The sequence below is a fragment of the Bufo gargarizans genome, unplaced genomic scaffold, assembly GCF_014858855.1.
Source record: "Bufo gargarizans isolate SCDJY-AF-19 unplaced genomic scaffold, ASM1485885v1 fragScaff_scaffold_39_pilon, whole genome shotgun sequence".
NCBI lineage: Eukaryota > Metazoa > Chordata > Amphibia > Anura > Bufonidae > Bufo > Bufo gargarizans.
The window spans coordinates 402,644-419,410 of NW_025334109.1; the positions used below are offsets into that span (position 1 = coordinate 402,644).

Consider the following 16,767-nt stretch of genomic DNA (forward strand, 5'->3'; position numbering starts at 1 on the left):
TGCGTATCAGGTGGTGGTGTAGTTAGCTGTGGCGTGTTGACAAAACTTTTCCACATCTCTGCCATGCTAACCCTGCCCTCAGAGGAGCTGGCCGCGACCTCTTGCTCCTCCTCTGCCTTGGCCTTGGGCTTCCACTTGTTCCCCTGTGACATTTGGGAATGCTCTCAGTAGCGCGTCTACCAACGTGCGCTTGTACTCGCGCATCTTCCTATCACGCTCCAGTGCAGGAAGTAAGGTGGGCACATTGTCTTTGTACCGTGGATCCAGCAGGGTGGCAACCCAGTAGTCCGCACACGTTAAAATGTGGGCAACTCTGCTGTCGTTGCGCAGGCACTGCAGCATGTAGTCGCTCATGTGTGCCAGGCTGCCCAGGGGTAAGGACAAGCTGTCCTCTGTGGGAGGCGCATCGTCATCGTCCTGCCTTTCCCCCCAGCCACGCACCAGTGATGGGCCCGAGCTGCGTTGGGTGCCACCCCGCTGTGACCATGCTTCATCCTCATCCTCCTCCTCCTCCTCATCCTCCTCGTCCTCCAGTAGTAGGCCCTGGCTGGCCACATTTGTACCTGGCCTCTGCTGTTGCAAAAAACCTCCCTCTGAGTCACTTCGAAGAGACTGGCCTGAAAGTGCTAAAAATGACCCCTCTTCCTCCTCCTCCTCCTCCTCCTCCTCCTGGGCCACCTCCTCTTCCATCATCGCCCTAAGTGTTTTCTCAAAGAGACATAGAAGTGGTATTGTAACGCTGATAACGGCGTCATCGCCACTGGCCATGTTGGTGGAGTACTCAAAACAGCGCAACAGGGCACACAGGTCTCGCATGGAGGCCCAGTCATTGGTGGTGAAGTGGTGCTGTTCCGCAGTGCGACTGACCCGTGCGTGCTGCAGCTGAAACTCCACTATGGCCTGCTGCTGCTCGCACAGTCTGTCCAGCATGTGCAAGGTGGAGTTCCACCTGGTGGGCACGTCGCATATGAGGCGGTGAGCGGGAAGGCCGAAGTTACGCTGTATCGCAGACAGGCGAGCAGAGGAAGCATATGAACGCCGGAAGCGCGAACAGACTGCCCGCACTTTATGCAGCAGCTCTGACATGTCGGGGTAGTTGTGAATGAACTTCTGCACCACCAAATTCAGCACATGCGCCAGGCAAGGGATGTGCGTCAAACCGGCTAGTCCCAGAGCTGCAACGAGATTTCGCCCATTATCGCACACCACCAGGCCGGGCTTGAGGCTCACCGGCAGCAACCACTCGTCGGTCTGTTGTTCTATACCACGCCACAACTCCTGTGCGGTGTGGGGCCTGTCCCCCAAACATATGAGTTTCAGAATGGCCTGCTGACGTTTACCCCGGGCTGTGCTGAAGTTGGTGGTGAAGGTGTGTGGCTGACTGGATGAGCAGGTGGAAGAAGAGGAGGAGGAAGCCGAGAAGGAGGAGGTGGCAACAGGAGGCAAAGAATGTTGCCCTGCGATCCTTGGCGGCGGAAGGACGTGCGCCAAACAGCTCTCCGCCTGGGGCCCAGCTGCCACTACATTTACCCAGTGTGCAGTTAGGGAGATATAGCGTCCCTGGCCGCGCTTACTGGTCCATGTATCTGTGGTTAGGTGGACCTTGCTACAGATGGCGTTGCGCAGTGCACACTTGATTTTATCGGATACTTGGTTGTGCAGGGAAGGCACGGCTCTCTTGGAGAAGTAGTGGCTGCTGGGAACAACATACTGTGGGACAGCAAGCGACATGAGCTGTTTGAAGCTGTCTGTGTCCACCAGCCTAAATGACAGCATTTCATAGGCCAGTAGTTTAGAAATGCTGGCATTCAGGGCCAGGGATTGAGGGTGGCTAGGTGGAAATTTACGCTTTCTCTCAAATGTTTGTGAGATGGAGAGCTGAACGCTGCCGTGTGACATGGTTGAGATGCTTGGTGACGGAGGTGGTGGTGGTGTTGGTGGTACATCCCCTGTTTGCTGGGCGGCAGGTGCCAACGTTCCTCCAGAGGCGGAGGAAGAGGCCGAGGCGGCAGCAGCAGAAGAGGCCGAGGCGGCAGCAGCAGAAGAGGTAGCAGGGGGAGCCTAAGTGACTTCCTTGTTTTTAAGGTGTTTACTCCACTGCAGTTAATGCTTTGCATGCAGGTGCCTGGTCATGCAGGTTGTGCTAAGGTTCAGAACGTTAATGCCTAGCTCCAGGCTCTGATGGCACAGCGTGCAAACCACTCGGGTCTGGTCGTCAGTACATTGTTTGAAGAAGTGCCATGCCAGGGAACTCCTTGAAGCTGCATTTGGGGTGCTCGGTCCCAGATGGCGTCGGTCAGTAGCAGGCGGAGTCTCTTGGCGGCGGGTGTTCTGCTTTTGCCCACTGCTCCCTCTTTTGCTACGCTGTTGGCTCGGTCTCACCACTGCCTCTTACTCCGAACTGTGAAAGTCAGTGGCACGACCTTCATTCCATGTGGGGTCTAGGACCTCATTGTCCCCTGCATCGTCTTCCACCCAGTCTTGATCCCTGACCTCCTGTTCAGTCTGCACACTGCAGAAAGACGCAGCAGTTGGCACCTGTGTTTCGTCATCATCAGAGACTTGCTGAGGTGGTATTCCCATGTCCTCATCATCAGGAAACATAAGTGGTTGTGCGTCAGTGCATTCTATGTCTTCCACCGCAGGGGAAGGGCTAGGTGGATGCCCTTGGGAAACCCTGCCAGCAGAGTCTTCAAACAGCATAAGAGACTGCTGCATAACTTGAGGCTCAGACAGTTTCCCTGATATGCATGGGGGTGATGTGACAGACTGATGGGCTTGGTTTTCAGGCGCCATCTGTGCGCTTTCTGCAGAAGACTGGGTGGGAGATATTGTGAACGTGCTGGATCCACTGTCGGCCACCCAATTGACTAATGCCTGTACCTGCTCAGGCCTTACCATCCTTAGAACGGCATTGGGCCCCACCATATATCGCTGTAAATTCTGGCGGCTACTGGGACCTGAGGTAGTTGGTACACTAGGACGTGTGGATGTGGCAGAACGGCCACGTCCTCTCCCAGCACCAGAGGGTCTACTAACACCACCACGACCATGTCCACGTCCCTTACTAGATGTTTTCCTCATTGTTATCGTTCACCACAACAACAAAAATATTATTTGGCCCAATGTATTGAATTCAAATTCAGGCCTTTTTTTTACAGACACCTAACACTATCTGGCTATCTATTTAGGTACCGTATTACACTAATACAGGCACAGCAGTAACCACCGATTTAGCTGACTATGAATTTGAGGCCTAGTATTTAGGCGCTGGGTGACAGGTATACGTTTTACGGACAGAATTAGACTGGGATATGCATAGTAGCGTGTGTGTGAAGTTATTGAGAATGACCCTATCAGCACCTTGATTCTGATATACCCTTTTAGGGATGTATTTAAAGTAGGCCTGATACAGCAGAAACCACTAAATTAGGAAATTGCTAAATTGGGAATTGTATTTCAACCCAGAACAAAAACTGTGCTTTGATGGACACTAAATAACTTGCCCAGCCACAACAGTACAGCAGTAACGACAGATTTAGCAGGATATAAATTTGAGGCCTAGTATTTAGGCGCTGGGTGACAGGTATAGGTTTACTGACAGAATTAGACTTGGAGTAGCGTGTGTGTGAAGTTATTCAGAATGACCCTATGTGCTCCTTGAATATTATATACCCTTTTAGGCTACTTTCACACTAGCGTTCGATCGGATCCGTTCTGAACGGATCCGATCATAATAATGCAGACAGAGGCTCCGTTCAGAATGGATCCGTCTGCATTATATTAGCATATAAAAGCTAAGTGTGAAAATAGCCTCGTACGGATCCGTCCAGACTTTCAATGTAAAGTCAATGGGGGACGGATCCGCTTGAAGATTGAGCCATATTGTGGCATCTTCAAACGGATCCGTCCCCATTGACTTACATTGTAAGTCTGGACGGATCCGCACGCCTCCGCACGGCCAGGCGGACACCCGAACGCTGCAAGCAGCGTTCAGCTGTCCGCCTGTCCGTGCGGAGGCGAGCGGAGCGGAGGCTGAACGCCGCCAGACTGATGCAGTCTGAGCGGATCCGCATCCATTCAGACTGCATCAGGGCTGGACGGAAGCGTTCGGGTCCGCTCGTGAGCCCCTTCAAATGGAGCTCACGAGCGGACCGACGAACGCTAGTGTGAAAGTAGCCTTAGGGATAAATTTAAAGTAGGCCTGATACAGCAGAAACCACTAAATTAGGAAATTGCTAAATTGGGAATTGTATTTCAACCCAGAACAAAAAATGTGCTTTGATGGACACTAAATAACTTGCCCAGCCACAACAGTACAGCAGTAACGACAGATTTAGCTGGATATAAACTTGAGGCCTAGTATTTAGACGCTGGGTGACAGGTATACGTTTACTGACAGAATTACACTTGGATATGGCCAAAAAATAACCACACTATTGATGGTTAAATGCACTTGGTGTGACAGCTTGACCAACCACACTACTGAGGGTTAAATGCACTTGGTGACAGGCGCAGCTTGCCCCTGATGTAGTATATGGCCAAAAAATAAACAGACTATTGCTGGTTAAGTGCACTTGGTATGACAGCTTGACCAACCACACTACTGAGGGTTAAATGCACTTGGTGACAGGCGCAGCTTGCCCCTGATGTAGTATATGGCCAAAAAATAAACAGACTATTGCTGGTTAAATGCACTTGGTGTGACAGCTTCACCCTGATGTAGGATTTAGCCAAAAAACAACCACACCATTGAGGGTTAAATGCACTTGGTGACAGGCGCAGCTTGCCCCTGATGTAGTATATGGCCAAAAAATAAACAGACTATTGCTGGTTAAATGCACTTGGTGTGACAGCTTCACCCTGATGTAGGCTTTAGCCAAAAAACAACCACACCATTGAAGGTTAAATGCACTTGGTGGCAGCTTGTGCTAGCGCAACACAAGACACAAAGTGGCCGCCGATCACCCCAGAAAAAAGTGACTGACAAACGGTATGGGCAGCCTAAAAACAGTGAGCAATTCAATAGCAGCAGTTCAATCATCCACAGCTGCAGATCGATCAATGGATGGAGTCTTTTGGAGGAGTTAATCAGCCTAATCTCGCCCTACTGTCGCAGCTGCAACCTCTCCCTACGCTAATCAGAGCAGAGTGACGGGCGGCGCTATGTGACTCCAGCTTAAATAGAGGCTGGGTCACATGGTGCTCTGGCCAATCACAGCCATGCCAATAGTAGGCATGGCTGTGACAGCCTCTTGGGGCAAGTAGTATGACGCTTGTTGATTGGCTGCTTTGCAGCCTTTCAAAAAGCGCCAAGAAAGCGACGAACACCGAACCCGAACCCGGACTTTTACGAAAATGTCCGGGTTCGGGTCCATGTCACGTACACCCCAAAATTCGGTACGAACCCGAACTATACAGTTCGGGTTCGCTCATCCCTAATTACAAATATCTAGTGTGCAGGTGCAATGTCTTCACCCCAGCAGCGCTTTCTCGGAGAGCCGAGATTGCTGCCATTAGACTGCAACAACGCCTAAGTATCAGAAGGGTGAGTGAGACCACCTCCATTAATAATTATATTTCTCTCCACCTCATTGTGGTATTGCTATCTTGGAAAAACAACAACATCTACTATTGGAGGAGTGGAGAGAGTGATCTGCTGTTGGGGCCATTCACAATCTATTATAATAGAGCAAAGTTTTCAAAAAATGATTTGCATGCTTTCCTGAATTTTTCCCCAAAATGTGCTTAATTCCAGCCTGCTGGGAGAGTGTATCTTGGTGTACATAACTGTGCATTGCAGAAACATGCATAGCTAATCCTTTCTGGTAGTGAAACAATTACTGTGCATCAGTATGACAGGCAGATGACAGGCATCACTCTTAGGCCCCTTTCACATGGGCGAGAATTCCATGTGGGTGCAATGCGTGAGGTGAACGCATTGCACCCGCACTAAATCCGGACCTATTCACTTCAATGGGGCTGTGCAGAAGATTGGTGATTCTCACGCATCACTTGTGCGTTGCGTGAAAATCGCAGCATGTTCTATATTCTGCTTTTTTCACGCAACACAGGCACCATAGAAATGAATGGGTCTGCGTGAAAATTGCAAGCATCCGCAAGCAAGTGCGGATGCGGTGCGATTTTCACGCATGGTTGCTAGAAGATGATAGATATGAAAGCAACCCCGGACCCCATTAAAGTGTATTCACTGTATTATTTTCCCTTATAACATGGTTATAAGGGAAAATGATAGCATTCTTAATACAGAATGCTTAGTAAAATGTGGATTGAGGGGTTAAAAAAAATATATATATTAACTCACCTTATCCAATTGATCGCGCAGCTGGCATCATCTTCTTGCTTCTTCTTTTAGTACCTGCAAAAGGACCTTTGATTACGTAATCGCGCTCACTACGTGATGAACACGGTGATGTCAGCGCAGGTCCTGCTAAATGAAGGTGGAAGAAACTAAACATCGGAACGCAATCGCAGTAAAAACTGACTGCAATTGCGTGCCTACTCGCGCTGCTTTGCCGCAATGCACACGTGACGAATCTGGCGCAAATCCGGAACGCAAGTATGAAAGAGGCCTTAGGCTCAATTAACACTTCACTTTTTTAGTCAGTTACGGGTCAAAAACACAGGTGCAGATCTTTTCATGATACCTTATCTGAGATTAGGATTGCCTTCTGATTTTGGCTCAGCATAAAGTGACTGCTGGAATTAACTGACCAAATAACTGAAGTCCATTTTTCAGCCCATAGACTTCTATTATGACAGAATGAATAACGGAATGCCTATAAAGGCATTCCGTTATGCATTCCGTAATAGAATTGCGTTATGGTCTGTGGTAAGGGAATCCATAATGCAATTAACTTTTTACCACCAAAGTGTGAAAGAATTTCATAAGCGGAAATGCGCTCATCTCTAGTTATAATGTACTTAACTGTGCAGTGGCCCAAGATTCTACTATAGAGTGATGGAGCTGTCTCATTTTACATTGTCTGCTGATTCTACATAGATTGCTAGATAACCTGTTCTGTTAGCCAATGATACAAGTAGTGGCCCCATGACAGAGTGGGGAGGGTGTCAGCAGTAAGTTAGTGTTTGAGTCACTGTTCAAGTTTCCCTTCTTCTAATCTGCCTTCTTCTGATCTGTCAGAATAACAACCCCCAAAAAAACTAGAATTATGTATTTTGAGCATCTGCCTTCACAAGGTTAGTATTTAGTCAGTAATTTATCCATATTGGTAAGGCAAAAACAGGAGTGGGTCCACAACAGAGATGACACCTGATGGAAATGTTTGCATGTCTTCTGTGTTTTGGACCCACTCCTGCTTTTGCCTTCCAAACCGTGATCAAATCCTGATGAAAATACTGACTGTGTGATTGAGGCCTTATGGATGCTCCAAAGACAGGATCTGTTGTGTTTTTCATGTTTCAATTCTTCTGATAGATCAGAAGAAGGGTAAAAAACTGTAATGTCAACAAGGCCAAAGTGGGGAGGGTGGCAACAGCATGAGGAGTCAACATAGTGGCCCAGTCACAGAGTGGGGAGGATGGCAACAGAATGAGACATCAACATAGTGGTTCAGTCACAGAGTGGGGAGATAAGGGACAACAGCAGTGGCAATAACAGCAAAATATGGTGGCAGTAGAAGATGGCAGCATAGACAGCAGGTGTGTGGCATCAGGTGGCTGGCAGCATTAGAATAGTGGCTGAAGCACGTGGTCAGACCTAACAGGCGATTTTTCACGATGTTATGGTGTGGCAGTACACTGCAGTCAGAACATTACTGCCAGAATTATCTAGTCTGTTGCATCAGGAACTGGTGTGTGGAAATTCTGGCTGATCCATGTCTGATTAATCTTCATAAAGGAGTTCTCTTTGGGGTAACTATGACACTACTGGCTGGACAGAAAAGCTTGTCCAGGGAAAACTCAGCCAGTTGAGGTCACACTTCAAGCTTAGCTGCTCAGTACTCCAGGGGATCTCGAATCTGGTGTGACAGGGTGCACACCAAGTATGCCACCACCTGCTGGTTCAGGTTCTTCTCCATGTCCTGCTGCTGCTGGCTGGTTTCTTTAGTTGGGGAGGTGAAGAAACATGCTCATCAGAGACACATTTCAGTGGTTCTTATGTGATTAAGAATGCCTTCCTGGACTTGCAATGACTGAATCGTCTGCCTTAGCACTGCTTGGTCTGCAACATTCCAACTCGCTAGAGTTCCACCTTACATATGATGGTGCATCTGTACGAGCAGTGTAAAGCAATCAATGATTACATCATGCACTAGAAAACCACAGCATGTGCTACTTTGAATACTATAGCCAGAAATGAAGATGGGACAGTGGAGGCAGAGGATTCCACGCCCTTGTGTCAGTTTCAACACACTAACTTTGGAAGAATTCCAGCCAGATATGATGACTTTGTCTTGAGCATTCAAGTTGTCAATACGACAACTCTTAAACAAGGAGGAGAAGATGTAATGCCACAGGATTGCCTCCAAGTTAGCAGAGGGAGCTGTAACAGATTTACAGTATGCAGCAATATGGAGGAAGCCAAGACCCAGAGGAGAGATGTTTGGCAGTCAAAGCTCGGATGTTACAGAAAGAGCATGTGCAAGGAGCTCTGTCTCTGCGATCAACATACCAAGTCACAGCACAGGTGGATGCTTTACCAGGAGTCACACAAGTTTGTTTACTGGCAATGTCAGAAACTGTCAGGTGACATACTGTATGCAAAATATAGCTCAGATCACCAAGGGGATCTGGAGAGGACCATGTGTGGACAGGCAACAGATTGGGAGCGGAGCCTTTCCCCAGGGGAATCTCAGATTGTTTGATATGCTGGGAGACTACATGTAAGGCCGAATGCACACGGACGTGTTCCGCGGCCATGAGCGGTCCGTGGTATGCCGGCCTTGATTCCTGTTGACAGCATGAGCGCACGGCGTCATTGGTTGCTATGACGCTGTACGCTTCATGCCGCCGCTGCACTACAGTAAAACAATCGTATAGATCATACAAGTGTATTAGTGTAGTGCAGCGGCGGCATGAAGCGCACGGCGTCATAGCAACCAATGACGCCGTGCGCTCATGCTGTCAGCAGGAATCCAGGCCCGGTATGCCACGGACCACTCACGGCCGCGGAACATGGCCGTGTGCATTCGGCCTAAGAAAGAGGGAAACTTCTCCCACACAGGTGCACACTGAAGACAGGGTTAATCCCAGATTGGTGTATGCTGCCATCTGCTGTTCTATTTTAGTTATATGTAGTGTTGATTGAATGAAGCTTGAGATCCTAGATCCGAAGTCGCTTCACTCTAAACTTCGTTTAAATGCTTTATGGAGACGGGTCTCCGTACAGCATTAAAATGGATTGGCTACGGCGAGGCGAAGTGATTTATTCCCGAAGTCTTGCAAGACTTTGGTGAATAACTTCATCCTTTGGTTTTTTAAACTTTAAAACCATTTTAAACTGAAGCAACCTCGGATCTATGATCCAAAGCTCGCTTCGCTCAACACTAGTTTAAATAGAGCATGGTCTAACTATCAAATTTCTAAATCTTGTCATTTAAAAATATGCCTGCATCCAGCTAAGAAAAAACTAGAGGTCTCACTTCCACCTTTATTTGCAGTCCATTGCCTTTTGTCAGGCATGATCCATCCCAAATAACAGAGACACAGAAGACACAGAGATGAAGTGGGGGCTAGCTGAGATCCAGAGCCTGATAAAATAACTGCTTCTACATTGCATCTGAAGATCACAGGAGCATTCTGCCTTTCTGTAAGTGTGATCTCCCCCTCCTTATCAGTGATGAGCGACAGGGGCAATAATCAAATTTGAGATATTTCACAAATATTTGGGCCTCTTTTCGAGAATTTGTGATCTCCAGTCATTATTTTCTTTATTGCAAAAATCGGCAATCGGAAAATTCTCAATAAAAAATTTGCAATACGAAAATTCGCAATCAACACTACTCCTAAAGTCAAAGATATTGTAGCCTTCTCATTGGCCCACAAGCAAGAAGCAGTGAGGGATCATGAGTACTGATGAAAAAAAATCTAGAATATTCACGATTATGAAGATATAGAACTATATTCTAGATATTCTCTAATTCTTAAAGTGCCAGTATTCGCGATAAAAATTTGCGATTAGCATATTCGCAATCAACACTACGCCTTATGTCTTCGTTGGGCTCTGAAGCTGAAAACAAACATAGTGTGAAGTAAGGGTAAGGAAGTCACACAGTACAGTGCTGACAGATTCCACAGAAGGGAGACACCCCCTACTTCTGACAGAAGTGCATCTAGCTATGGAGCTGAAGAGGGTAATAATTAGGCTGGAAAATACATAAGGTAGGCCCAAAAAAGACATATTCCTTCACAGTTATGATTGTACAAAGAAACAGAGCCCTTATGCAAACTTTTAAAAACTCAGGTATGTTTTTAAGCCAGAATCTGTCCAAATTCTTCTGCATGTGTCCTGCACCTTTACATTCTCAAACCCTTTGAAGAGGCCACTAGATTTGTCAGCAGGGATATGGCATTAATGGAATGGTGGAAGAAAAAAAGCTTTCACATCTTCCTGACCATGCTTTATCTGTTAGGGACCTCCACGGAAAAGGATCCAAAGAGTAGGATGAGCTACAACAGTACTAGGAAGAGGTTTTGGTGGTGCAGGAGGATGAGGCTGATGATGATGATGATGATGACGACATGATATGCACTATCTGAACAACCAGGGTAAGTCCTACCGGATTGTGGCCTTTCTACAGCACATACCCTCTTCTCTGACCCCATGGACTTCTGGGTAGGCAGATTGAGATTGGAACAGCGGCCAGAACTGGCCCAGCTTGCTATATCTGTACTGTCATGACCAGCCACCAGTGTCATCTCAGAAAGGGTATTTAGCATGGCAGGTGGTGTCATCACATCAAAATGGACAAACTTGTCCTTTACAAGTGTACAAAACATCACATTTGTCAAAATTAATAAAACATGGATCAGTGAGAATTTTCACATACCTCCATTTAAAACCAATGAATAGAGGTGTCATTGCTGACTCTGGTTTCTGCTGCTGCCACTACAATCGCCCCTACACAGCCTCACTCAATTCTGTACTGCAGATGCTGCTGTTACTATTTCCCCTACACAGCTGCAAATTACCTGCTTTTACATTTAGTTTCCACATCCACACGGTACTGCCACTGCTCCCAAAACTTTTTGGGAAATTGTTCACAAGAAGCCAGTGTTTCTTTCAAAATTAACATGGCTCCATGATGGTATAATTTTTGGCTGCTTCTTTAGAACAAGCCTCTGTTTTTTTCCAATACTGTCCCCATTAATCCCTTCATGACTTCTGCTGAACATGTAGCTGCTAGATGCCTGCTGTTTTATGCAGCAGACACCTGGAGGCAGAGTCCATGATCAGCGATATCAACGATGAATGACATTTAACCCCTCAGCATCTGTGAACACAGCATCTGAGATGTCTTTTACCAGGAGTGCTGTACTCTAGGGAACTTAATGACGCCCCTGTGTGGAGATTGGGGGAGCTGTACAGTTGCTATAGCAGCTTGAGACCTTCTATAGTCTCTGAAGCCTGTGATAGCAAAGTTCCTATGGAGCCCTGCCTATGAGAGGAACATAGTGAATCTCCCATAGACTGCAATTTGAAAATCATTGCAGTCTATGGGAAATTCACTATGTTCTGGACAACCCTTCGCCAGGACAACCTGTGTGAAGCTGTTCATAGGATGGAGGCATACTTCTATTTGTTCGTCTGAGGCTCTGTTCCAGAATTTTGATAGTTTTTCCTTTGGTGCACTGAGCGCATCACCACTGCTCTTGTTGCACTCAAGTTCTACACCTTTTGGTGGCCAGACCCTCCCTCTGTTACTTTGGTTGTCTGGGCCAGGCAGTGGCAAAGTAGCCAGAGAGGGTCTGGCCATAAAAAGGAGCGGAGCAGTGGTAGTATAGTGTAGTTAAAAATGAAGCTTTAAACCTGTTTTTTTTTTTAAATGCATTTCTTCCCTTTCCTCTGTTTTATATATATATATATATATATATATATATATATATATATATATATATAAAATTATATACTAGAGAAAACTGATGTTTTTCTAACTTTAATAAATATCAATATTCATAAAAATATATACCGGTAGTACACAAGATAAAGAAGGATGAAGAAAGACAGTTCTGTTGTTAGACTAAAGGCTGATATGTTATAGGAATGTATACTACCTTTGGTAGTTTTAATTTCTTGTTGTTTTTCTGGTATTCCTCTTCATTGTCAATTGTCAAAAGGAACAACAAATTGAGCAAAAAACTCTTCCCTTTTCCTGAGAATAAAACACAACATAAAGTAGGAAAAAAATGAAACTTTATTAGAATGAAGTCTGAAGCTTCTCTCTGACGCAAATTAATATATGACAAAATGTCAAATGATACACATTTGTATTGTGCTTTTTTTCTCACAGTGACTCAGAGTAAAGGGATAGTTGTATGGTTGGGGTGACTCTATAGTTATTCTTCAACCACACGGCACTAGGTTAACCCGTGTACAGCTGTTCATAGGATTGAGGCATACCGGTACTTCCATTAGTTTTATCTCTCTAGGCCAGGTTGCCTTGACCAGGTGGCAATGCTGGAAGTCTTGACTGCACCCTGGCCATGGGAGAATACCTGGTGGATCAAAAGACTGGAACAGTGGCCCAGTGACCCAAACTCACCAGTTAGCCATGCTACTGATTATCATAAAAATATTAAAACTTAGGCGACCATGGTCTGAGTTTTCACTAGAAAAACTTGTCATACATGCATGTGAACAAGCAAGTTTACCCCCTACTCACAGATTGCCTGTTGATACATACAGTATATAGCATTAAAAGGTTTGGTATTAAGTAGTATTAGATATCCCTATAATACGGTCTGCCACCTTGGCCTCCATACCTGCTGGAATCCTCAGTATCTGCTAGAAGATGAACTTCTAAATGACTATGGGTTTCTAGATGATACATTTGCCCACTCAGCTTCTGAAAAGGAAACTGCCACCATATGGGGGGTTCTGACCCTAATTACTATAAAGTAAAAATCATGGACCTATATTGAGCCCCCCCCCCCCCTCCCCCCGCTATCCCCACTTCATTGCTTACCACCTACTGTACTAATTTTACCTTAAAACTCATGGCAGATTACCGTTTACAACGTGCATTGGTTTGTGACTGAAACAGATAACTTGCCAATGGCATACCGTTTTGTGAGAGTATACCAATCCTTGTGTATTTTTCTTTGAATTCATCCAACATTTTTTTAATGCTATCCGTAATAAAGGATACTTCATCCGTTTTATCCAAATCTGACTGGATTTTCAAAAGTGTCTTGTAACATATTTCCAGTTTGTGAATTTCAAAGTCAGGTTCTAAAAAAGAAAGCAAGCATGTTATTGGAACTAGGTATATATTTTTACTTTAGTAATTTACATTAATAATATTTTAGAAAGAGGTTTGTTCATTCTAAAACGTTCAATGGGTTCAGTTCAAAGCATTGGCAATCTACACATTGAAGTCGCTGCAGCAGATAACGCACTTCATGCTACAGCAATGTAAATACAGTCAGCTTGTTTTTTGTGATGTGCGCTTCTGCGTGCTCTCTCATAGACAGCTCCCCGATGCAGATGGCATCCTTGGGACCTCTCCGGTGATAACGGAATCAATAACAGGAGCATCTCCCCCCCCCCCCCCCCTGCATCTCTGCTGCCAGCCGATCATCCTCAGCGATAATTGAACAAATAGATTTAAGGGCCCTTGTTCAGGCAGATTATCGCTAGCAAGTGTTCATACGGATGCAATAATCTGCCAGTGTAAAGGTGACGCCAATAACGAGATGAACTATCAAAAACCTCAATCATCTGGTAATACCTTGTTTGTGCAGTCACCAAAATCGTTGTGTCAGCAGTAGATCATGCCGTCTAATTCTGTATGGGGATGAGCAATGGTATTAGAGATCACTCCTCCCCATACTGGGGAGGGGATTGCTTTATTTAAATGGAGCAGTCTCCTTTACTGACGAGAAAGCAATTGTCAGGAAGGAACGCTTCCTTCCCGACAGTCACTTGCTACATTGGGCCATGTAAAGGGGCCCTTAGTTTGCAAGTGCGTAATTATCTTGATTAAACAGATCATTTTGGTCACACATAAGCTTGTTTCTCAAACAAACTCCTGAAGGCTGCTAAACTCTTAAAGGCTATGTACACCATTGGGGGCAGTTTTTTGATGATCACATTATACTCATTATGAGCTTAAAACCATTTTTAAATTGGTATTTATTAAAAATTTAAAACCCTTATCTCTGTGCAGCTTTTAGTTTCTCTAGTAGCAGGAACAGAATTTTCACTCTATTCCCTCAGACACCTCAGCTGATGGCTCCATATCTCTGATCTCTGACCTCATAAATAGGGTTGAGCGAACCCGAACTGTAAAGTTCAGGTTCGTACCGAACTTTAGGATTTTTGGACCCCGAACCCGAACATTACAGTAAAAGTTTGGGTTTGGGTTTGGTGTTCGGAGATTTCTCGGTGCTTTTTGAAAGGCAGCAGAGCAGCCAATCAACAAGCGTTTAACTCTGTGCCCTTAGAAGCCATCACAGCCATGCCTTCTAATGGCATGGCTGTGATTGGCCAGTGCAGCATGAGACCCAGGCTCTATATAAGCTGGAGTCACGTAGTGCCGCACATCACTCTGCTGTTACTAGTGTAGGGAGAGGATGTGGCTGGTGATTTCAGGGAGAGAATAGGAGAGAATCTTTGGTTCAGAACGTGAATCTAACTCAGCGATCGACATACATTTAGTTGTGTGGGTGCAGGGCACAATCTTTTTACCCTGCCCTGAGCCCAGTGACCGAAAAAAACAACAACTTTTATTCGTCTGTTAGTTAGGTGGGCAGCGGTGGCGGCCATTTTATGCAAGCTCAGTGCACCAGCACTGCATCTGAGCTTTTGTGACATTGCATTTCAATCTTGGAAAACTAATAATCTGGTTGTAAAAAAATCACCCTTTTTTGGCAATATATAACATCTGGCGCATTTGCAGGATTAGTCAGTGTGCAATTGAATCTAGAAATACAGCCATAATTTTCTGGGTTTTTCAAAACACACTTTTTTGCCAAAATACACTATTTTACATCCCTAGCTGCATCTGGACATGTGAAATTCAACCGTCAGATACAGCTTTTATATTCTGTTAGTAAAAAAAACTCACTTTTTTGGCAATATACAACATCTGGATTAGTCAGTTTGCAATTTAAGCTAGAAATACATCCATAATTTTCTGTGTTTTTAAAAATACACCATTTACAGCCCTTGCAGCATTAGCACGTGTGAAATTTCAGGGTTATATACTGCTGTCATATTCAGTTATTAAACAAACACACGTTTGGGCAAAAAAAGTTTATTTGGCAGCCTTTGCTGCAGATGTTATTGTGAGATACACTCTTTATATACAGGGGTTCTTTTCAGTTTTTTGAAGTACAGCCATTTTGGGTACAAATCTTTAATTGCGGCCTAGTGTGGGCCAGGGCGTGTGAGATACACCATTTATATACAGGGGTCATATTCTTCTATTCATAAAACACCCTTTTTTGGGCAAAATACACTTTATTTCCGCCCTTGCAGCATCAAGACGTTTGAAATTCCAGGGTTATATACTGCTGTCATATTCAGTTTAAAAATAAAAAAAAACACCCGTTTGGCAAAAAAAGCTTATTTGGCAACCTTTTCTGCAGATGTCATTGTGAGATACACCCTTTAAATACAGGGGTTATATTCAGTTATTTGAAATACAGCCATTTTGGGCAAACAAATTTAATTGAGGCCTAGTCTGGATCAGGGCGTGTGAGATACACCCTTTATGTACAGGGGTTCTATTCAGGTATTTGAAATACAGCCATTATGGGCAAACAAATTTAATTAAGCCCTAGTCTGGATCAGGGCGTGTGAGCTACACCCTTTACATACTGCCTTTCTATTCTGCTATTAATTAAACACCCATTTAGGGCAAGATCCTAAATTTGAGAAATATGAGGAGTGTGTCAAATAAGGGACGTGGCCCAGGTAGTAGTGCTGCTGGTGGAGCTCCTGTTGCAGGGAGAGGACGTTGTGGATCTGTGCCAGCTACACGCACAAGTGAAACCCCTTCCTCAGGTGCGAGTAGGCGACAGAACCTGCAGCGGTATTTGGTCGGGCCTAATGCGGCTCTATGAATGATGAGGCCTAAACAAGTACAGGCAATAGTAGATTGTAGATAGTAGTAGTGCCTCCAGTTCCTTCATATTGTCTCCTACCCAGTCTCTTGCTGAAAGAACAGAGTTGGCACCTGCAGCCCATGTCCATCAGTCTTTCACCTCACCCCCTTGCAAATCAGCCAAGCAGTCTGAGTCCCAAGTCAAGCAGCAGTCTCTTCTGCTTTTTGATGACTCTGTTAGCAGGGATTCCCAGGGCCATCCACCTAGCCCTGCCCCATAAGTGGAAGAGATTGAGTGCACCGATGCCCAACCACTTATCTTTTAAGATGAGTACATGGGAGGACCATCGCAGCACATCTCGGATGATGACGAAACTCAGGTGCCAACTGCTGGGGCTTTCGAAAGTGTGCAGACCGACAAGGTGGGCAGGGGTGATGACTGGGTGGAAGATGATGTGGAGGACGATGAGGTCCTTGACCCCACATGGAATCAAGGTCATGCGAGTGACCTATG

General features: G+C 45.5%; 1 protein-coding gene across 1 annotated transcript in view; it reads right to left on the reverse strand.

Moving 5' to 3' along the window:
- Positions 1-16,767, reverse strand: part of LOC122922503 — a gene marked incomplete at its 3' end in the record, with an annotated part of 439,559 nt that overhangs the window by 347,729 nt on the left and 75,063 nt on the right. Inside the window, exons 2-3 of the mRNA XM_044273117.1 lie at positions 13,268-13,435; positions 12,259-12,356 (exon numbers count right to left, since the gene is read on the reverse strand). Coding sequence (XP_044129052.1) covers positions 12,259-12,356; positions 13,268-13,435 — 266 coding nt within the window. The remainder of the gene's footprint in view (positions 1-12,258; positions 12,357-13,267; positions 13,436-16,767) is intronic.